Source organism: Aphelocoma coerulescens, chromosome 2, assembly GCF_041296385.1.
Source record: "Aphelocoma coerulescens isolate FSJ_1873_10779 chromosome 2, UR_Acoe_1.0, whole genome shotgun sequence".
Classification (NCBI taxonomy): Eukaryota; Metazoa; Chordata; class Aves; order Passeriformes; family Corvidae; genus Aphelocoma; species Aphelocoma coerulescens.
In genome coordinates this window covers 127,274,884-127,297,711 of record NC_091015.1, presented here as the reverse complement: position 1 = coordinate 127,297,711, position 22,828 = coordinate 127,274,884, and the positions used below count along the sequence as shown (strand labels likewise).

The window sequence follows — 22,828 nt, the reverse complement described above, 5'->3', positions numbered from 1 at the left end:
GCTCAGTACCAAGATAAAGAAAGTGTTTTCTGCTTTTTTAAGGTCAGCTGTTTCTGCTCAGCACCTTTTGGCCCACTGAAATGTATGGTTGCATGTATGTTACACCTGTTTATGATCCTTGAAGATAAAACCTCCAGTATTAGTATGTCTAAGTAGCTCACTATCTTTGTTTCATTTATATGTAACACTCAAATAAAATATTTTGATCTTAGTTATACTTTATAAGTGGTCTCCTTATGCAACTATGATAGGGTAAAATGACCTCAGCCTGAGTATATGATCACTGGGAACACCTTTAAAGCCGTTGTTTGGGATAAAGTATTTACAATGGAGAAATGGTGTATTATTAATCCATTTGTGGCAGTTCTGTATCTGTTCTAATTTGGAAAGAAATAGAAACATTCCTAAAATAAGCACAGGAAATGTAAAGTACAGTTAAACATTATCATTTGCACAGCAATCAACCTGGAGCCTAGGCATATTTAGAAAAAAGAGCAGGGTCTAATTAAGCTCTGGCAAACTCGATTCTATTTCCTTTCACACCAGTAGAGTTTGCCTGTGTTTGTCAGTGCTGAGTTTGGCTTGTATGCAGTTAAGCACATGTCATCAGTTTTCATTCAGTCCATTCAACTAGTTCATATACTGCCTTTGATGTATTGCAGCTGTTCTTGTGTTTGATTTATGCAAATATTCCAGAATCTACATTTATTAGCAGCCATGATAGCTCAGAGTGCTTTGCATAGAGTCCTGCAGAGTTGCACAAAGTGAATTTCCTCTTAATATTTATCTATATGTAGTCTCTGTATCTTATTCTAAGAGTGGTTTTGCCTTCAGTCAGGAGCCCTCCAATAACTTCCCAGGCATAATTTGGAGTCTCTGGATTCATCTGAAATACCTCCTGTGATAGTTTACTGATTCCAAGTAGCTGATAGGTGAATTAATGGAAATTGTTTTCTGTTATAGAAAAAAAATTATGAATAGGGAAAGATAGCTTCAGTAAATAATGCCTTGAATAGTTTGACCAGTCTTTCCTATATGTCTCATTCTTTTCAGTGAGTTATCCTTTTGTAAGTTTAATGAACAATTAGTATGGTAATGCATCTTTCTTCTTGGAAAGGGAGTACATATTCACAGCTTTAGTATTCAAAATAGCAAGGGTTTCATAATATGCTACATTTTTTCATTTGGATTGTTTGAGGGATATGCTATCCCATTTGTTAGATTTTCTTAAAAAAAGAGGGGTCTTTTGCATAAAGTCATACATCAGATCTGTAATAGTTTTGAGATTTTTTTCTTTACTTTTTGTGCCAGTTTGGACAAAATAAATATATGTTTTAGTGTTTTCCATGTTCACATTTCTGACAGAGGAGAAAAGAAAAAAGGTGAAGTATGCACATAGTGCTAATCTGTATGTGTGTGGTGCTGTTCCAGAATCTCATAATGCAAAGTATAGTTGTTAAATAAGTTTTTATACTTCAAATGAAAACAACAGAATATGTTGACCTAGACCCTTATCCATTCTAGTTTTAACTGTTTTCTAAAGTGATCGCTAATAGCAATAGCAAAAAAGTAACCATATACACTACATTTGGCTTATTTCTTGATCTCACAGCATTTTCTAATGGAAATAGGGATTTGCTGAGAGGGAAAAAAAGAAATCCATCCTTCTTAATGTTCTTTTGCCAAGCTAATATAAGGGTCTCCACAGGCAAGGATTAACTAATACAAATATGCTTTCTGAGCAGCCATTGAAGAATTACTAATACACATAATTACAGCTGAGTTCAAGATATCCAACCTTGTAAATACATCCTGTTATAATTTTGTTACGCTTGACTGAAGCCCTAGGAGAAGCCAATGTTTCAATCTCTTTGTTCAAGTCTTAATGAATTATTGGAAAGTGGCTGATTAAAAAGCATTGGATCAGAAGAGGCTGCTGCATTCTGAATGTTGCTCTCTTTGATGTTGTTTACCTCCCAAGCTGACTCATTTCCTTGGCCAACAATCTCAGCCCATGAAGCTGTGAGCCTACTTTGTTGGACCATTATATTGTGCTTGGAAGACAAATGTGGTAGGTAGCTGTTTAGTGAATATTTTAAGAGTTCATTGGAACTCACACCTTAGAATAGAATTCTCCCCAGAAGTGGGGCACAACTATATGGTAGCTAAAGGGCATACAACAAAATAAGTGGGATGCTCAAGCAGACCTTTAGTTTCTTCTTAGAAACCACAGTTTCCACACTTCTTTTTTTTCTTTTTCCTATTTGGTAAACCAGTTTGCTACCAGTTTCCAGTTGCCTCTGAAATGAATGACTCTTCAGCTGTCCAAGGCAGAGTCTATAATGTGAAAATATCTGTTTGTTACACGGAGGCCACCATGTGCCACTGGGGAAGAGCTGTGGCCTACACTATGTGCCAGCATATACTTGTGGAGAGCTCCAGGTTTCAGTTAATCAAAAAAGAGCACAGGCATGAGGGGTTAGGGTGTGAGTGCATCTCATCTTGAGGCTGGAGTCAGATCCTTGACTAGTTCCTTGACAGTCTGAACCTATTCAAAGACGTGGATGAAGTTTGAAGAATTGGTGGTACCTTCACAATGTCTTAGCATTGTTCTATTACTTCCCACAGTGCACGTAGGAGGCAGTCCCCCCATGAGCATTCACCTTTCCCAGCAGATCAGTTCCACACTGCATTGTTGGTTAAAGAACTCAAATAAGAGCAGTGTTAAACTGCATCCTGATTTTTTTCATCTCCATTAAACTAGTCTCACTTAAGGTTCTTCTCATTGGATGCATCCATTACAATAATGTAGAAGGAGCCATAAGGTTCCCCACTCAGGCAGTGGTTGAAAAACACTCTTTTCAGATTGTGTGGAATTTTTCAGTTGAACCTGTCTTCAGGTTATCCTTTCATGCAGCCTCTCCTCTCTTGGAGTGGAGAGAGGGAAGTTGGCATGCATGATTGATGGTCTTTTCTTTAGAGATGACCTTGCACTGTGGTTAAATTATTAAGCATGGCCTGCACAGATAGAAGTGACACAGAGTTCATGGGTTCAGAGCTTCTGCGGTATCTCATTGGTAACATGCCTTGGAAGGATCCTCAGTTGTGTCTTCTGAAATACCACAGAAGGAGAATCAGAGCAGACTGTGCTTTTACTTCAGTTACAGTAACCTAAGGATTATTTAAAATTAACCATATAGGTTTAATTTGAAGAGGCAAGTATACAGGCTAAGGATATTTGAAGCACAGTGATGAGGGCTGTAGCCCAGGCCCAGGAATTCACTCTTTCTCATAAGAGTATGGTAAAGATTCAGAGGCTGCAATAGAGGAGGAAATAACATGAAAGCTGATTTTGCCAGACAGGTAAAGACTTATTCATGCTGAGGGAATCTCCAGCTGGGAAAATCCATGGTTGTTATAGCCTATGTGCCACCAGAACAGAAAAAAGGGTTGGCTCAGAAAAGAGAATCTGGCTCAAAGAACTTAAAATAAATATCAGATGTCAGAGCTGTGACTTAATTGTTTAGCTAAGTAGATCATGTGAATTACACACAGATTGAAGACCTGGTTTTGCTCCTGTTGAAATCCAAGAGAGCAGAATCAGGGCATACTCTCTTTCCAGTGTTTTTCTGTCCTCAAAAATGTGTTATTTGAGAGTACACAAGCTCCTAGAATAATTGTACCAGCTGGGAATCCATAGAGCTGCTTCTACACAACTGCTTCGTGGTTTATTGTATAGGAAAAAGCTAAGAATCTAAACAGAATGCATTTCCTTAGCTGCTCTTTGTTTTTATTCCAAAATTTGACATTCAAACAGTGGCTTCTGTGACTGACCATGGAAACTGGGACTCCAGGTTCAGACAGTGGTTTTTGACAGATACCAATCTCAAAGACATACATCAAGATATATCTGTATTTTCCTCCCTTTATTGTAGTCCTGCAATACAGCTCTGCCAGTTTGGGAACTAGACCCATGCCCCAGCTCAAAGACATTAGCTTATAAATATCCCCTTGGGAAATTGTAGTTTTGAAAGACTTACAACTTCATAGAGATTTTTTTTTTTCTTGTAATGAACATGTAAGAGATATTTGTTACTTTTATGAATAAAAGGAGAAAACTTTTTATTAATCTCACCATTACACATTAATGAATGCTTTCTTTAGTATTTTAAAATTCTCTTTTAAAAATAATAAAAAAAAACAAATAAAAGCCAATATTTAATCATGAAGGCTTTACAGAAGTGAGAAAACTATCCAAATAAGGACAGTAGCACCTGAAAACTTGAAAGGAATTTTTAGTTGCAACCAGAATTATATTTCTTGGAGCTGACTGACAATCTTACATTTATGAAGAATAGGATGGTTTTGGGAGAAGGCTTCACATGTACAATTGACGTGCATTTCTATTACCTGGCTAAGATCCTTCACATAGTACTAGTGACAAGGTTAAATACTGGTAGACGTGACAGAAAGAAAAGTGTTTGGAAACATCTACAGCCAATTAACAGACTGACATATATTTGTACAAATGCTGTCTGGATGATGAATGACTTGGTACAGCATGTAACTGAGTACGTTGTAAAGGAACAGAGCATAGAGAAATTATTTAGTATCATATTTCTGGACATACTTGGAAGATACTATGGGAAATAGTCTGATTTAGATAGGGCAGTTTTTAGGTGCTGGGTTTTGCATTCATACTGTAGCTAGGGCTCAGCTTCTTCAAGTTCATGATGATGATAATACCGTTACAGCAGTCTTTTCACCAAAAGTGAGCTGTGATTTCTTTTTCTGAGAAATTAGTGTCTTAAGCACTCAGTGATCAATTACATTTCCTTCACAAATGGTGAATTAATCAAAGAAAAATCAAAGTTTGAGGGGAAGAGGAGGAGCATAATATTTCCAGTGTTAAAAAACCTGGATAGGTCACAGCAGGCAAAACTATCCTCCCCATTCCCTGTCCACCTATCCTGACACTTCAGACATGATTAAATGTTTCTTCTGTAGCTTGAATGAGTTAGCTCCCTCCAGCCTCAGGTTATGTCCTTCCCACAGTTCAGTGCCCAGTCTTGGAGGAGCCAACTCTAGGGATAATCTGTTGCCCTTAAGAGGATGTTGAACTGGATGTTGGCAAGCCCTTTCAGGCCGTAAATAGTCATTGCTCTGCTGAGGTGGGAAGGCCTCCCTGGAATTACTGTTCATGCCGTTAGTTGTCTTCATAGCAATGATTGTGAACTATTCCTGTCACTCTCTGTTCCCACTCGCAGCTCAGCAGAGTCCAGACAAGGTGTGGAGGGCAAGCAGGGCACAGGGGAGGGGAGAAGGCAAAGGGCAATGGCTTGGCAAGAGTAGGGCAGGGACGGGCAAGAGTTGGGGAAGTATCAGTCTGGGTCCTTACCACGGATGTGAACAGATCCGTATCATCCTCCTCTGATTGCAAGTCAACCTTTTCTGCTTCTAAGGCTACTGAAGGGCCTTGGTTAAAAATAGTTTTCCTCCATAGCTTCTGAAGGATTGACGTTGGTATGAGTAAAGGTAGGAATGTGTCTTGTATCCACTGAAAGTGCTCCAAGTGATACAAGATTAACACCAAATGCTCCTATGCCTGTTTCTCCTACTTTGGTTCTCTTACATCTGGATGAATTTTCCAGTCTCTGCCCTCGTACTATTACAGGTGCTTTTACTTTTGAACAATATGGTATTGTCCATCACAGAGAGTGGGGAACTGAGACTACATGAACAGTTGTGGTATCTCAAAGATGGTCATTGGACTTCAAGTCAGAAAGTTGGGAAAGGAAAGAACTTCTGTACTCTTTCCAATTAGCAGCACAATAAAATGAAAAAGAGCAAAGTCAAGTAAAATCAGTATGTGTTTGCTTTGTTTACTCTTAATTATTTGGTTTTGTGAAAGTTTCTGTTGAAAAACTGATTTCACCTGAAGCATAGAAAACCCTGGAGACAAAAGTTTGTCTCAGCGGACTTCGTGTCACTTCACCTCCCTCCACTTGCATGAAAGAAGGCAGGTTTCCCATAGATTGTGCTTGGGATGGACAGTGCTGGCAAGACTGCCATGATAGTAGCTGCAATAGCACAGCATCCTTGGCCAGGGCAATCTGCTCTCACTGTGTCCTGTGATGTTTAATAGAGAGGTACAAGGATTACAGGACTAAGGGTCTTGTTTTCTCAAAAAGGACTTCATTCATTTTCTACCACAGATGAATGGAGAGAAAACTGCAGCAGTGAAGAAAATTTAGAATACAAATGAGCACAAATTTAGAATATAAATTTAGAATACAAATGAGCACATAACGCCTTCTGAGACAGCAACACAATTGTGGCTCTGGTGCTTCAGAAAGAGAAACTTGAAAAAAATGGACTGCTTTAAAAGTTATCTGTCTCATGATGTACACCAAAGTTCATTTGCTTTTCCTAAAAACAGTGATGTTTTACAGTCTGAAACATCCAAAAAGGGCCCGGATCATGGCCACTTTTTTCATAAAAACTAGCTGAATCAGTAGGATGTTACTTACAGATTTGCCAGAAATGTGGCAAGGAGTTTGAGACTTTAATTTCTAATCCCATGTACTGCTTTGTAATCTAGTAGTAAGTAAATTGAATTAGTTCTGAAAATGACTCCATTTAATGATTTGCAGTAAACAAAGAATAGGGAAGTTAGGATAAAACACTGTAGCAAATAAATATATTTCTTCTCAAGGTTTAAGAACATGTTTTGGCTCATGGTTTACAAGCTTGCATCATTTTTAGTTTAGATGTAGCATTTAATCAGAAGGACTCCAGGAGAGAGGTAGTAGTAGGGATTTAAGGAGAAATTATCCCTCTTAGGTGTTCATAGGCCATAACCCAATGGGGATGATAGAACATAAATCATAACTGAGATAGTTATTTTGAATTAAAATTGGTATTTCACACTTCGAATAATTTGGCGGAAACCTATTGTATTTGTTGAATCCAGCTATCTGCTATTTCAGGAAGCACATCTGAGAATCTTGTTCATAACCTTTTCCAAAGAAATGGAATGTGCCTAGCTAATGTAAGACTTGTCTTGCCTGTTTATCAGTTATTAGAAATAAATAAGCACCCCTATATTCTTGAAGAAAGATTTGAGTCCCATCTTTTGTGTTACTATTTATATAATAGTATGTGCAGAATCTTTCGTACTATTTATAACAGCGTTGATAAAGTTTACTGCACCATTGCTCAAATAAATTTCATTAATCCAACTGAAATTAAGTGTCTCACATTTGTCATCTGTTTTCTTGGTATCCCCCTGAAGGTCTCTGTCATAACAGGACAGCTGAAAACTATTTGGGTAAAAAATGCCTTGCATAATTCTCTTGCAGTTACATTAATGGGGTGTTGATGAGTGAGAGGGAGTATACAACCATCAGTGAGAGTGGAATTTGTCTCTGGTCACTGTAAAAAGGCAGCACTTCAAATAAAATTTCAAGACTATATTTAGAAATCTTAAAAGAAATACCAAATATTCCATTCCAAGCAAAAGGTGAATAATGAGAAATTTGAAATACTCCAAATCTATTCACATCTGTAGTGTGCAGATGTCAATCCATCAAACAAATTTTATGAGGACATATAAACATAGATCTACAGACAAAAAACTAAGCGTGCTGAACTGGGAAAGCTGTATGCCTTTGCTCTCTGTATGTTTTTAATATGCTCATTTTCACATTTTACTACCACTTGTAGGTGTCCTTATCTGAGTTTTTTGTCAGTTTTAGGAATCCCTTTGTACAATAATTCACCCATTTTTTAAAATGTTCAGTATTTGCAATACAGCAATTTTGGTAGAACCAAACTGATTGCAGCTACACTCTTGTATGCCCTGTGGACATTAATCCCCCTGGGTTTAAGGGAGCAGCTGATGGAGATGGGACTTAGAAGGGTGAGTGGGAGAGACGGGACATACATGAGTAGACGTTCTGGGATAAGAATGAATGGTTGACTAGAGCAAAGAGAGGACAAAAATAGAAATCGTGACTAAATGCCAGACTGTGATTTTGGAAGCTAGTGCTTCCTTTTACACTCATCTTTAGCACAGTTAATAACAACAGTGATTTTTTTAATGTAATACTCTTGACAGTGGTGACTGACATGGTAAACTCCATCAACCATTATGAAAGCAGACCCTTTTAGTCTTTCTCTTTGGGGTCGTTCTGTTGTACTTCTAAACTGCCTGATGTCACAGCCCACTTCATTACTCGAGTTCCTGGTGAATATTCCAGAATAAAAACTTAAAATTCTGTATGTACAAGACTAGATATTGTGTTCATATCTAAAGTTGGGAGAATTTGAAGATATATCAGTTAATCTGCATTTAAAAAATATTATTTGCCGTGCTCACATCAGAAAAATATTAATGGAATGAATACCAAGGAAAGTAAATGTTAAGTCACTGGTTTAAGTATCCTTACAAGCCCTGTTTCAGCCTGGACAAAAAATTAAATGTGGAAGCACTTATCAGACATGGGAGCAGAACTAGCATTTTAGGACTTGAATAATGAGGTACAATTATATATCGCAATGTGCCTTCCAAATATTCTCTATAAATAAAGTTATAATTTGTATGAACAGCAGTTAAGTCCAGAGAGATTAGAATACTGTTTATGTCTACTCTTTGAGAGGATAAATTGACCAAGTCATTAATTATGAATTCTTAATTGCACTCTGTGTAACCCTTAAGCTCTGGAGTACACTTTGTATTGTAGGAACTTAAAGGGCTCCCATTAGGCAGGGTAATGGGTAGCCTGGTAAACTCTGCTCTCAGAGCAAGGAGGTATGCATGGGTACTTTCAGCATGTTCTACATTCAGTAGATGGCAGTGGTATGCAGTTATATATTAATTTAGGAATTTCTCTTGAGCAGACACTCTTACCTCTGTGAATCCAAGAAGTTTTGATTTAGAGACTTATCTGAGGCTTTTTCTTCCCCAGCAAATACTGAGATACTAGATAATTCTTTACTTGCTAGAGTAGAAAGTGATAGAAAATGAAAAAAATATTGCTAATTTATTGTAATCCTCATTACACAGCACTTGGAGGAATCTGGTAAGTTGAATTTCAAACACCAATATTATAGCCAGAAAGGAATGTGTCTGTCTGGAGCATTGACTCATTTTCCATCTATGCTCAGTATGTACACATCAAAGTCTCAAAACAAAAGTATTCAGTAAGTGGGAACTGTGTGTGTAGTAACACAGTGAGTTCTCGGAATACTGCACACAGAAATAGGTATTTTCCGTTGTCTGAAGGAATGAATTGCAGATCTAGTGGGGGAAAGCAGGGTATGTGAGTTGGAGTGGGGGTATATAAACAAAAAAATTACTAAGACAATTAGAAATTATCATAAACTTAATTGTGGAAAACGAAGAAAAAGAACAAAACAAAAGCAGAAATGCAGTTTGTGTAGTAGAAATCGCAGATGAGTAGTCTAAGAGAATTAAATTCCATCATTTAACTAGATATTTTCTCTTATAGCAGTTATTTCTAACACAAATTATATAAAATGTTTAATGATTTATGATTAGTAATGATGGAAGGAGTTGCTCCTTGTTGCACAAAGCAAAGGGTTTTTTTTTCCCCTCTCTGTGGGAGACTGCAATAAGAAAAACATTAAATCTATTACTCTGTGAACTGAGTCGTAATACAACCACAAATTCATCCTAAGGATTTTGAGCACTCTTAAGGACCTCAGAATCAATTGGTGGTCTCTTAGTAGGGAATAAAACTATCACACATTTTTCAACAAAGAAGTACATACTCTGTTTCTGTGCTGTTTCAGACACCACATGAGGAACCAGAGAAACATTTCAATCTATATTAATAGGGCTATTGTCTACAGAACAAAAAGTAATCCCATTCTGGTAGCAATGGCATAGCAGTATAGAAAAAATTGCATTTCCAGCCTAGCCAAAGCTGCTGGAAGTCCTCAGTTTTTCAGGTAAGGACTTTGTCTAGCCCTGGCCCCAGAAGTAAGAGTTTTGTGCAATCTGGTCACAGCCAAAGAATAATAATGAGAGGAGGAAGTTAAGACCTTTTAGTTGGTTGGGGTACTGAAGAAAGAAGTGTATGCTAATTGATTCAGCTATGCTTAATATCTTCTGCTGCTGAGGGCTGTGCTAGGAGCTGCTCTCCCAAGCACTGTGAAACCACAGTGTGGAAAGTGCCCCAGCCAGGGATTGGGATCAATTCCCTGTGACAACTGCCCACAGTGGTGACCACATATTTCTGTCTACCTCTAGCAGTAATACCCAGGTCAGAGCTCTGAGCACACACTTCATGCTCCATTTATTCACAGGGTATTTTATCATGCAATTCTCAAGTATAACACTGTAGTCAAACACCTGTGCTTTACTCCACGCATTCTTATCAAATGAACATTTTTTCTCTACTAGGATGCCTTATCTTTGCTCTTTCCACTGTTTTCTATTTTGGGCAAAACCCTTTTTACAATATTTTTAAACTGAGGAAGTACATCTATTTCTAAAATTCGTAGGAATACTTACGTGTATAGATTGAGTCATGCAGAGAAAGGATGTTTTGGGACATTAAGGTTTTTGATTATATGTTGGGGTTTTTTTTAAACACTGTTTTTGTAGGATTTCACTTATATTTAGGACAATCATGCTGAGGATACTTTCATCCTGGCATTGTAATGTCATTCTATTCAGTCATCTTCCTAGCATATCACTTTACTTGGGTATTATTCTCTTGTTCTTGTTGAATTTCATCTCTGTTGCTTCAATTCTTCTGGGAACTTATAAAATTCTTTATGAATTTACATTTGAAAGATTTTATTATCACTTTTATTACCAAACATTTTATTTTCTGTGCTAACTAAACCATCTTGACATTGTTGAAAGCATACAAACCTCCTCCTAGTATTTCACCTTGTGGTATTGTCACAGTAGGCAGGAGTTGCTATCTTTAGGCATGGTGGAGAATTTGTAGTAAAGGAAAGATCCATCCAAATAAATGTGACTTGTCTGTGTAAGTATTCAAGACAGTTTTGCTGACAGTGTTCCAATATTTGTGGGAGCATGATATTTCAACCACAGCAAGATTTATTTGTATACTATGAACAAATATAGCCTTTGTATAAGTTGAAACTTTAGAGAGTCTTGTCCTTTAAAATGTCACATTTATTTAAAACTCTGCTAATACTGTGTTGTAAGCAGTTTCATGACATGAAATGTTCTTTTCTAAAAACAAAACAAAACCAAAAACCAAACCCCACATGCTATTTTCATGCCAAAACATTTTGGAAGCCTGCATCTGGATTTATAGTAGAAAAGTCAGCTGCATCTTACTGCTGACAATTTTCTTCTGCCATCTCACAGATAGAAAGAAGAATATGCACAACTGTAGTGGGTTGACTCTGGCTCAATGCCAGACACCTACCAATGCCACTCCATCGCTTCACTCTTCAACTGGACAGGGGAGAGAAAATAAAATGAAGGTTTGTGAGTTGGGATAAGGACCAGGAGATATCACTCACCAAATACTGTCACAGGCAAAACAGGCTCTAATTAAAGATATTAATTGAATTTATTACTAACAAAACCAGGGCAGGATAATGAGAAGTAAGTAAGACCTTAAAAACACCTTCCCCCCACTCCTCACTCCTTCTCAGCTCTACCTCCTCACCCACAGTGGCAGAGGGAGACAGGGAATGGATATTAGATCAGTTCATAGCATGTTGTTTCTGCTGCTGCTCCAGCATGGTATCCTTCCCACAGGAGACAGTTCTTCATGAACTTCTCCAGCTGGAGCCCATCTCATGGGGAACAGTTCTCCACAAACTGCTGCTAGTTGGGCCACTCTTTCATGGGGTGCAGTCCTTCAGGGACAGGCTGCTCTAGTGTGGGCTGCCCATGGGGTCATAAATCCTGCCAGGAAATGTGCTCTAGCTTGGTCTTCTCTCTCCATGGGTCTGCAGATCCTTGCCAGGGCTCTGCTCCATCATGGGCCTCGCACAGGTTCACAGCTTCCTCTCAGGCATCCACCTGCTCTGTTGTGGGGCTCCTCCATGGGCTGCAGGTGGATTTCTGCATCTCCCTGGACTTTCATGGGCTGTAAGGGCACAGCTGCCTCACCATGGTCTCACCATGGTCTGCACCAGCTGCAGAGGAATCTCGGCTCCAGAACATGGAGCACCTCCTCCTCCTTCTCCACTGACCTTAGTGCCTGCGGAGCTGTTCCTCTCACATGTTCTCAATCTGCTCCTCTCTGGCTGCAGTTACATCTGTGCAATAACTTCTTTTTATTTTCTTCTTAAATATGTTATCACAGAGGTGCTACCACCATTTCTGATTGGCCCAGCAGTGGTGCACTTTTTTCTGTCTGATGGACTCTAATTCTCAGAATAAAATAAAAATATAGAGAAGTTGCCTGTTGGGAGCATAAACTAATGGAGATCTTGATTTTTTTTGCCTGAGGATGTGGAGGTTTTATGTCCCAAGTCAACAAACTATTGTGTGGAGTTGGCTTACTTCAGGGCTGCAATCACAGTTCTTTTTATTTATACTCCATCAGGACATGAATTCTCCTGGCACAATAATGGTGACATGATACTGGAGGCAGTGCAAACACAGGGTAAAAATCAGCACCTGCTGTCACAGCCTTGCAGTCTAAACAGACAAAACGCAGAGAAACTGAAGGCACAGAAAGGTGAAAAGACCCACTGAAGGTGGAGCAACAATACCTTGAGTTGCAAGCTGAGGACAAGCTTGAGACCAGGCCGTGGTTTATTTAATCTCCTTCCTCTTTGTAATTTCACCCAAATTAGTGAAAAATTAAACATTCCTGTCAGCTGCTGAATAACAACTGAAAGAATAATTTTCTAGGGAATTAGCTTTACAGCAGTGGTTAAATCAACTTTGGAAAGTTTATAACAAACTCAGAGAGGAGAGGCGGATCAGCTGTTGCTTACTGATTCTTAGCTCAGACCTTGCTAGCTCTCCCCATCATCCCATTTACCCCAGCTGGGATAAAACTTAGGCAGATCAAGTCACCTTTTACCTGAAGCCATGAGATCTTCTGTGAAATGTCACAGCTTGATAAAGCTAACAGTACGGATTGCTTTAGAACCAACTTTGCATTATAAGCTTAACCATTCTGTCTGTAAAGCAGAGCTGGAAAACCCTCTAAATTTGTCTTGTCCCTAGAGTTTACCATAAATATTCCTACTATTTGAGACAGAAGATCCAGTAGCAAATCTGTTTTAGCACCATTTAATAGTTGCTCATGGCCAGCACTGTCTGTGGAAGTGTGTAGGACCAGCAGCATTCTGCCCCAGATTAGTAAATATCTAAGGATACACACAGAGGCCCTAATAAGAAATAAATCCTTGAACTAAGGTTATTTATGATTATAAACTGAGATTATGCCCAGGATGAACACAGGGTCAATAGCTCAAGTGCCTTTTAACTCAGATGTACTCTGTGGTGGGCAGTGCAGACTTTGTAACCCTGGGCCCAAGAATGCCACAGTATAAATATTCTCCCAGGTGATTAAAACCAGTGTTACTATATCCCATAGGGTATATGCTGGTTGTATTTTACAGTTGTGTAAAATGGTCTTGAGGCAAAAATGAATTGCATAACCTCTCTCCACTCAATATTTCCCTCTCATGTGAGTTTCACACTTAAAACATTTTATTTTTTCATTTTCCTGTTCCTTTTTTAGTTTTGCCCAGTGTGACTTTGAAGTGTTTTGATTTTGGTAATACTTTGCCAATCTTTCTTATTATATTAACGCTTTTGCTTTTCTTTTGTGAAATTTATATGCCAAAGGAATATGACTCGCGTTGTGAGAATATGAACCTTTGTTGTGAGAATGGACATCTTAATAGGTGATAGATAACACATGAAGTAACTAAGTAAATTAGGAGTAACTTACTTAGTTACTGGAGTAACTAAGAGTAACTGGAGTAACTAAGAATTTATTAGAAGCCAGAAAAAGCTAGTTCAGGGCTTTTTCCTGATGATTTTTCAGTGCTTTATAGAAGCATTCTGTATGGACTTGGTATCCTGCTTCTGGCTGCAGTGTGATCAGGAGTCAGTGACACATATTCTATTCAAAGAAGATGTTCATTAGTTGGATTGAAATGCTAAGTCCTTTGAGACCTCAGCCTCGAAGCTGTATACAGACAGAGGGTTTGGCTACGCTGTGCTTGTGTTGGCCAATTCATCGTTTAGGGGGAGTTGCCTCTGCCACTAGAGCCAGAAGCATTCCAGTAACCTGTACTGCCCGTGATTCTTATACAAATGAGCTTAGGTTGTTTTTGTGCAGGGCTGGGGGCTCGCTGAGTGAGTTTTACCCGGCAAATGCGCTCGAAGGAAGCGAGCCAGGGGCACACGGTGCAAAGCTGATTGCTGCCCGCAGGGACAGCCGCCGCAGCAGGGAGCAGCAGGCACGCAGGCAGTGTCATTCGGCTGCTTTTCAACACACGACTGACCTAGATTTCCCTGTTGGGGCAGGCGAGGCTGGGCTGGTGTGAACCCTGGGCCAGTGTGGGTTACTCGTGGAAAGCAGGCTCTGCAGTGCTCCTTCTCAGGCTTACCAACGCAGCTACAGCTGCAATCTTACGCTTGCAATGCACAGCTCCTCGCCGGAGCATCAAATCTGTCCTCCTGTTTCACCATCTGGCCATTAAAAGGGTGGGGTTTTGGCTGTATACAGGCTTTTCCTAAAGAATTTTACGGGGCAAATAGAGAATTTTATGGGGCGAAAGGCAGCTACTGTTCCCATAGGAAATTCTATGTACTTTGCAAGTGTTTGTGTCTAAATGTTCTTTGAGCAAGAACGGTCAGGTCCTAGCCTGTCCTTCACCAGGCTGTGGTTATTCATCAGTAATTGTCAACTTGCAGCATCTCATTCAAAACTCGCACCAACTGTTTCCCTATTTTGCCTTTTTATAGCCTTCATTCTATATAATTTTAAACTACCTGACATTTCTTTTCAGTAAAATACTGTTTATTGGAGAAGGGGTGGCATTTCTTCTGCAATAAGGAAAGAAATTAGTTAAAACTGATATTTTTAAGGAATCTTAAGTAAAGTAGATTTCCTAACCTTGATGAGTTGCAGTAAGACTTGGGCATTTTAGCTTAAAATCCCAGCCTAAAAATACACCCATGTGACCTCTGAGAAACTGCCTAAAGCCAGTGGTAAGAATTTATCTTGGCAGATAACCAGCATCTTCCTTTAGTATGAGAGGGAACTTGCTCTCTTCTGAGCTAAATTTTAATTCAGATGGGGAACTGAAAAAAAAAAATGTAGGAGAATACAAAGATTTAAAATTACTTTAGATGTAAAGAAATGTTCTTAGTGAATAAATATATTTAACTGCAGGTCCTAATGCTGCAAGTTAGTCATGTTCCTTGTATAACAGCCAGAGAAGGTTCTTTGAATTTGACATAACAGGCAACTTTTTACTGTCTGCAGTAATAGCTGTGGGTACCCCAAAATTTTGTACTAGTTTTTCAGTGGAAAATTCATGATACTGGGGGGAGGTGTGTTGGTACTGAGGATATTTACTTGCATCAAAAGTTTCTGCTGTAAGCCAGAAGCAGCATCCCATTGGAAAAAAAAGGGGAAAGAAAAAGTAACTTTATTTTTTTGTGTTAGCTCCATTTTCTGTTCTTTGTGATTATTTGTTTATTCTGAGACTCCTACTCTCTTGCACTTTATGGAAAAAAAATACCATAAATGGAAAGGGACTATTTTAAAATTCACAGCAGTTTTCACAGGAGAGGAGGACCATTTTTTGCTAATAGTGCAATGAAAATATCCATGGCCTGTGTCTACTTCAGGTGGTTTGTAGGAGACTTTTCAGGTACTTGTTATTTCAAAACCCCAAAAATGGTATTTGGTTTGTATTTATCTACTTATTTTACGTAATTTGTTCAGGTACTTACATACTTGTCATAACATGAAAATGTATTTATATTTTTGTGGTCTTTCTATACTTACAGCCCCACTCAGACCTAAGATGTGCAGAAATAATTGTCAGAAAATGATGGTGCATTATAGGATGACCATATGGTATTCATCTGGGAATTACCTGAAATACTTCATAATGTTGTTTACATACCCACCCACCCTCCCCCAACTATGAAATTAATTCCATAGTTAGATTGGGAAGCTGTTTGTTCATCAGACATCTTGACATAGTATGCTTTCAGGGCTTTTATTGTAATTCCTAGGCTACATAAATAATTTTTTTTTCTTCTCTCCTCAGAAATTTTTCCAAGAGATTCCAGTCTAAAAGACAAGTTCATAAAACATTTTACAGGTAAGGAAGCTGCTTGTGTTTTCCTACACGTGCATATTCTAAGTAGCTACAAGTGTCACACCATTAACTTTTTTGAGACTCAACACCAATATTAACATTTCTAAAGTTAAATGTCCATATTTTAGAGCTAGGAATTGTTGAAGAACTAGTTTTATTGAATAATCAACTGAATTATCTAGTCTAAAATAACTTTTAACAGGTGGTAAGTGAAAACATTATTTAAAAGTCAGCATTTAACTTTTATCCTCCTATTGTGCTTTCCATATTTAGTTTCACATTCACTAAATTTAGAACTTCTCATTGGACTGCACATATCTTTAAGAAACAGACCTTTGTGACCAAGTAAGTTTTCACCAAATCAGGGAAGTTTTTTTGCATCTGTCTTATGTTGTGTACTTGTGGATGGTTATTTTAATAGTGGAAACAGATAGAACAAGGAAGGATTAAATTAGTGTAAATGAAAAATAAAAATAACTTGCTGTTTCAAATATGAAAGTTTGTGATGATTACAGTCAGGTACTTCAAAACTGAGGTGGAGTTGTATAATGCATTTAACTTTGGGACTGTATTGTAACTACTGAGAAAAATATTGTACCCTCTGAATATATGCAATAAGAGTTGTTAATGGCAAGGTGCTTGCACTGAATCTTTGCTCTCCAATTCCAGCTGTTCTGTAACTCAGAAAAGTGAAGGTCTCAAAGTATGACACTGCAAATCTCTTGGTGATTTTCAAGGTTATTTGAATTATTGAAACTAAAAGCTAGGGAAATAGTTGGCTGTTGGAGCATGAAAAAGAGAATTGGAAATAATTATGCATTTCCTCTTTCCTGGAAAGTTCAGGCAGTCCTTGACAAGAAAGGAAGGGATTTTTTGTCTCTTTTGCATGGGGCAAGTGTACCCCAAAACTTTGGGATAAGCACAACTTTAAGGATCTTTCTGCCAATGGCTCACTGCAACCTAACAGCATCTACAGGAACTGTGCCAGAGCCAGCTGGCCCTTCACCCTTGCAGTAAACAACAGTAATTGTGAACCTGACTATTTTCAGTCCATATGAGAAAGAAATTAGCATAGAGCTTCTATGCTATGCTATGTAGCACAGCAATACTGAATATTCTTCTGGGAAGGACAGACAAGAAAGATTTGTTTATGTTAGTACTTAATCCATTTCCTTTTCATTTTTAACTTTGGAAACTCCTCAGCTACCATAAAAAGCTCAACAGAAGAATCTGGGGAAGCTAAGTAATGAATACGGAATGAGTTTCATTACTCAAAACCAGGGAAAAAAACAACCATGAGTTTTACAGAAGGTATTTTGAGAGTAGTAAATCATAGAAAAGAAAAAGGGAAAAAAAATACTTGAAGGCCTCTCTCTGGAGCCCTTCATTAAATTAATAGTCCTTCTCTGCATGCGTAGTTTCTATCAAAATTGCTGAAATTACTTGAGTAACATTAGCTGGAATGAATGAGGAAAGCAGGATCGTTCCCAAATACTGAAAGTTTATTTTTTGGCTCAGAATTTCTGCCTACAGTCAGTCTTCCTTTCTTCCTTTCTTCCTTTCTTCCTTTCTTCCTTTCTTCCTTTCTTCCTTCCTTCCTATCTTCCTTTCTTTCTTTCTCTCTCTGTTTCTCTTTCTTTCTTTCTTTCTTTCTTTCTTTCTTTCTTTCTTTCTTTCTTTCTTTCTTTCTTTCTTTCTTTCTTTCTTTCTTTCTTTCTTTCTTTCTTTCTTTCTTTCTTTCTTTCTTTCTCTTTCTTTCTTTCTTTCTTTCTTTCTTTCTTTCTTTCTTTCTTTCTTTCTCTTTTTCTCTTTGTTTATCTCATTCTCTCTCTCTCTTTCTCTTTTTTTATCTTAAGATCTTCAGTGATAGAGTTTTCTGCCTGTTGTCTTATTTTATTTTATTTTATTTTATTGCTTTATTAGATCCTGTAATACCTAGGCATTTTCTTAAAATACAATGGAACTTTGAGTTTTGTTATTCTGTTCCAATCGTAATCCTTCTAGTAGCCTTCATTAATTAAACTGTTTGATTATAGTCCTTACTAGTTCAAGAAGTAGGACATCCTAAACTAATAGTGAAAAAAAAAGAGAGAAGCTGAAATCAACATTATAGTCCATTATCTTTACAGTTTCAGGGTTAAGAAAATTATTGCACACTTCTCATATGCCAGGAATAATAGACACATTTTAAAGCCAAATAAGAACCATATGTAACAGTCTTTGACTATAGGAAAAATCATAAATAATCTTGTGAGTCATAAAGCAATCTATCAATTTAGCTTGGAAATCCAGCCGACACAGAGTGTTTTGTAAGGCACAAACAAAATTAACAGCCTATTTTTTGATGACAGGGAAGAGAGCTGGAAAGCCATATATTATCTGAAGGGACATGGAATTTATTTAGTGACAAAAGCCAGTGTTTTGTCTCCATTTATGCTGGATAATTTCAAATTACATACTTTTCCTCGAGCCTAATTGCTCACTCAGATAAAAAAATGGCAACAATATTCCAGTTCAGACTTGCAAAGGCTGCTCTTCCAGTTTATTGAAAAGCTTATTTGTGGCTGAAAAAATCTACTGAAATCCATGTACTAGTGTAAAATATATCTAACCTTCAAGTATGTTTACTGTCTTAGAGAGGAATCTTCTCTTGAGCTCATGGCAATTTGGCTTCACAATCCAGAGAGAATTAGCTTGATGTATTTTACCAGGCTCATAAACCATCTTCCAAGTTATGAAATAAGTATTTTTTCCCAGAAACACTTCCTGTCTGCCTCTGAAAGGAAACTTAACCAACACAGTCTGCTTCATATGGATCATTTTGTGGCATTGCTTGAAACAAGCTATTCTGATTCAGGGTTCCTACTTGTGCTAAATTTAGATTGAAATTTAGTCTTACTCAGTTAATGTCAGTTTATGTCAATGTTTTCTGTCCAAACCACAGGATACTCATCCCCAGCTGTCAGTGATAGTCTTGCTAAGCAGGTTACGTGATGCAAATATTACATTTTTGCTCTCCTTTTCAACTTGAATGCCATCAGTAGTACTTTCTCAGGGCCATCAGTGGTTTTGGAAGGGGTCTTGGAAAACTTGTTACATTTGAGCCATATTTTTATAGAAAAATAGAACCATAGAATGGTTTGGGTTGTAAGGAACCGTAAAGATCATCTAGTTCCAAATGCCTGGCCATGAGCAGAGACACCTTTCTTATCAAATATTGATGTAAACAGATGGCAGTGTATAAGTGAAGGGAGCAGCCACTATACCCCGGACACGCAGGGATTTGCCTTGCCAAAGATGAAGCACATCCTGCCCTGTGCAAATCCGTATGCTTTTTTACTAGGATTATTTTAACTGGAGATCAGGTTCCTAGATGTTATTCAGCTGTCATTTTTCTTTCCTCAACACCCACACTGTATATTAAGAATTTCATAAACCATCTATGTGCAAATTAAAAGCATTAGTACATAAAAGTACTTAATCTTTCCAGGGATTAGAAACTCGTATTTACTTAAGATGTTGCTTTTATTTATCTTTAGAAAGAGTATCCTCATTCCAGGTGCTTTATTCCTTCTACATTAGGCTACAGACAACTGTTGAGCAAACTAAATTCCATTGTAATTGTCATTCTATTTTTCACCACTTAAAAAATTTTACTGCTAATTTTCAATTACTGGAATTTCAAGGCTAAACCAGCCCATCACTTTTACATGTCATTTTTCTGGTTTTCAGGTCATGAGCATAAAGGCACAGCAACAGAATTTCTTTCTGTTATTTCACTAGCATTATTTTACTTGTGTTGCATCATAGTTGTTTAAGGTATAGTAAAAGATTAAATGCAAGTTTAGCCAAGAAAAAATGAACTTAATGCTATGTGTTGTTGTCATTCATTGAAGCTGCAGAGCAGTGTCACTGAGAGCTTGTTGTTAACTCCTCCTTACTTTCAAACAGGGCCAGTCACATTTTCCTCAGAGTGTAGCAAGCACTTTCATCGACTGTATCACAACACAAGGGACTGCTCAACACCAACCTGTAAGTAGCAAAGTACCTTTTAGTGCTAGCTGTGATACTTGTTTAAAAGCAACCCACTTTTCCTATTAAGTGTTTGTTGTCCTGGTCCTTTTTTAACTTTAGCTCTACATTACAAAACATACCCAAGGTCTTCTGATATATAAAGATTTTCTGTGAATGCACTTGATGTCAGCTGAACATCATGGAGTTCCTTCAAAGTGATGCTGGAATAAATGAAATGAAAACTACACTCTGAAAGAAACAATAGGGCATGCTTATGCAGAGGGCACACATATTCTTCTTCCTGCTCTCTTTAGCTTTGCTCGTGCAATAAGATAAAATCTGAGCCATTCTTTACCTTCTCTTAATGCTCAGTAGTAGGGTTATATCTTGGGGGTTTAGTATATTTCAGCTTGTGAAGATAATTTTCTATACTCACTGTTAAACAACAAAAAATCATTTGATTCATCATTCTATTATTGATACTTTCAGTTTTCATCAAACAACTTTCCTCTGTGAGACTACAGAAGCTTTGCTTTAACACAACCTGAATATAATTTTGTCAGAGACACTGAAGAATAGAAGTGTTCTTGGATAAAATGGATAAAAAAGCAAACAAAAACCCCAAACCAAAATGGAAATTCCTTAAATGGAAGTTACTTCAGCATTGTCTAGTGCAATGGACAATTCAATGAAAGTGAGTGGAAAATAAGCAGTATGTTTTAATTAGAGAAGGTGAATATCATTAGGGATGTGTAAGCACAAACTGTGGACCAGTTTGGTGCTTTGGAAGCTTTTCAGGATTTAACATGAAAGAACAATGGCACTTTCTGACTGCATTACTCAGAAGCACTGTTTATGAGCAGCTGAGATGCTCTCTCACCATAGCTCAGCAGGATTTAGCATTTGAAGGGGGATGGAGCAGCCCTCATCTCCATTTGCCTTTAGGCTTATCAGAAGCTGGAATGTAGGAATCCATGCCTGATCCTCAAAAAATATACACACAGCTTTCTAAGTAGACAGATGAGTAGGCAAGGCATGTATCTATTGAGCATGCGAATATTAATTGCACTCTCATGTATTGCCCGAGTGCTTCACTTAATTTATTAAGAAACACAGTCATATTATTTCTCTTCTCATTAAATAGCTTTTCTTAAAGTTAAGACTGTGATTCAGAATGGTGTGAAGAACTTATCTTTTAGTCCAACTATCAAAGCAAAATGTAAAATAAAAAGGGTGATTTAAACCAAAACAGAGTTTTTGTTCCTCCTTGCACCAAGCAAACCCAAAGCAGACAATGAGTTACATTCACCTGAAATGTTCTGTTCTAAAAAGGAGAGCTAAATCAGCAGAATTTTCTCCACCTTATCCAGCACTCAGGCTGATCGTAGCCAAGATCTTTTCCTGTGTCTTTAGAGGGGTTTCATATTTTCTTTCGGGGACATCTTAGTCATCACGGGATGTCTGAGGATGAGTTATTTCCTCTCCTTCTGACATGGTTATACATTGTACAGGTATTTTCTGAGGAACTGAAACCCAGATAGCACTCACTTTCTTGCTGTTTGGCACAATTTATATTAAATGTTATTGAAATACTTATCAAGCAAGAGAAGAAATTAACACCTAAGTATTTCTTGTTAGCAAATACCAGAAAGAATAACAGTGACTCAGGGTCCACTTGAACCAAGTGGTTGTTTTAACTAAGGCCACAAGAGAGAGAGATTAGAAGTGGAACTTTAGTGTCTTTAGTCTGATGATTGGGAGATGTACTTAAACATGGAAAATATGGAATTAAATTAATATTAACACTAAATGGAATAAAATGCTTGAAACAGCCTGACTTCCGACTATGTAATGGTCTGATGGTTGGAATAGCCTCCCAATTAATGAATTAAATTCCTCCAGGTGCAACTGAGAGTTGTACCTGGTCTTCCACATCCTAGGAGGAAACTGCCTGGTAGAATTTTAATTCTTACCATCACTCACTTTTCCTCTAGAGCACTGACGGTGCTACAGTACAATCTAATATTACCTCTTGCACACATAATTTCATGAATTTCCATCAGATAACAGTTTCACTGTGTAGAGTGTCTGAAATTCTAGTACAAATTTTACATTTAATTTTATGCAGTTTTTTGAGGGTATCTGGCAACTGAGATTCATTATTACTGTGGGCAATTTTGTTTTATAGATTACAAAAGGTGTGCAAGGTTGCTAACAAGATTAGCAATGAGCCCTTTGTGTACACAGTCCTAGGATGTTTGCTATGTAAGTATCATTTTCCCCACTCATTTTCTTATTTGTTGAATGATCTAGTGATTTACTTCACACTTGTACCTTGTTATCAGGAGTGCATACAAAAATGTGGTATTAACAGAGGGTATCAACGTGCAGCTTTGGCATTGCAGAACTGACTGGTTCCTCCTGGAAATACACAGAAGCACAAATACTTCTGAGAGGCTCCGCTGTAATTAACTACAAGTCACTTGTG

General features: G+C 37.7%; 1 protein-coding gene across 1 annotated transcript in view; it reads left to right on the top strand.

The window, feature by feature from the left end:
• Nucleotides 1–22,593, top strand: part of ALKAL1 (ALK and LTK ligand 1) — a 32,188-nt gene extending 9,595 nt beyond the window's left edge. The window contains exons 2-4 of the mRNA XM_069005965.1: nucleotides 16,276–16,329; nucleotides 20,278–20,358; nucleotides 22,529–22,593. Of these exons, the coding sequence (XP_068862066.1) occupies nucleotides 16,276–16,329; nucleotides 20,278–20,358; nucleotides 22,529–22,593 (200 nt within the window). The remainder of the gene's footprint in view (nucleotides 1–16,275; nucleotides 16,330–20,277; nucleotides 20,359–22,528) is intronic.
• The last annotated feature ends 235 nt before the right edge of the window (nucleotides 22,594–22,828 follow it).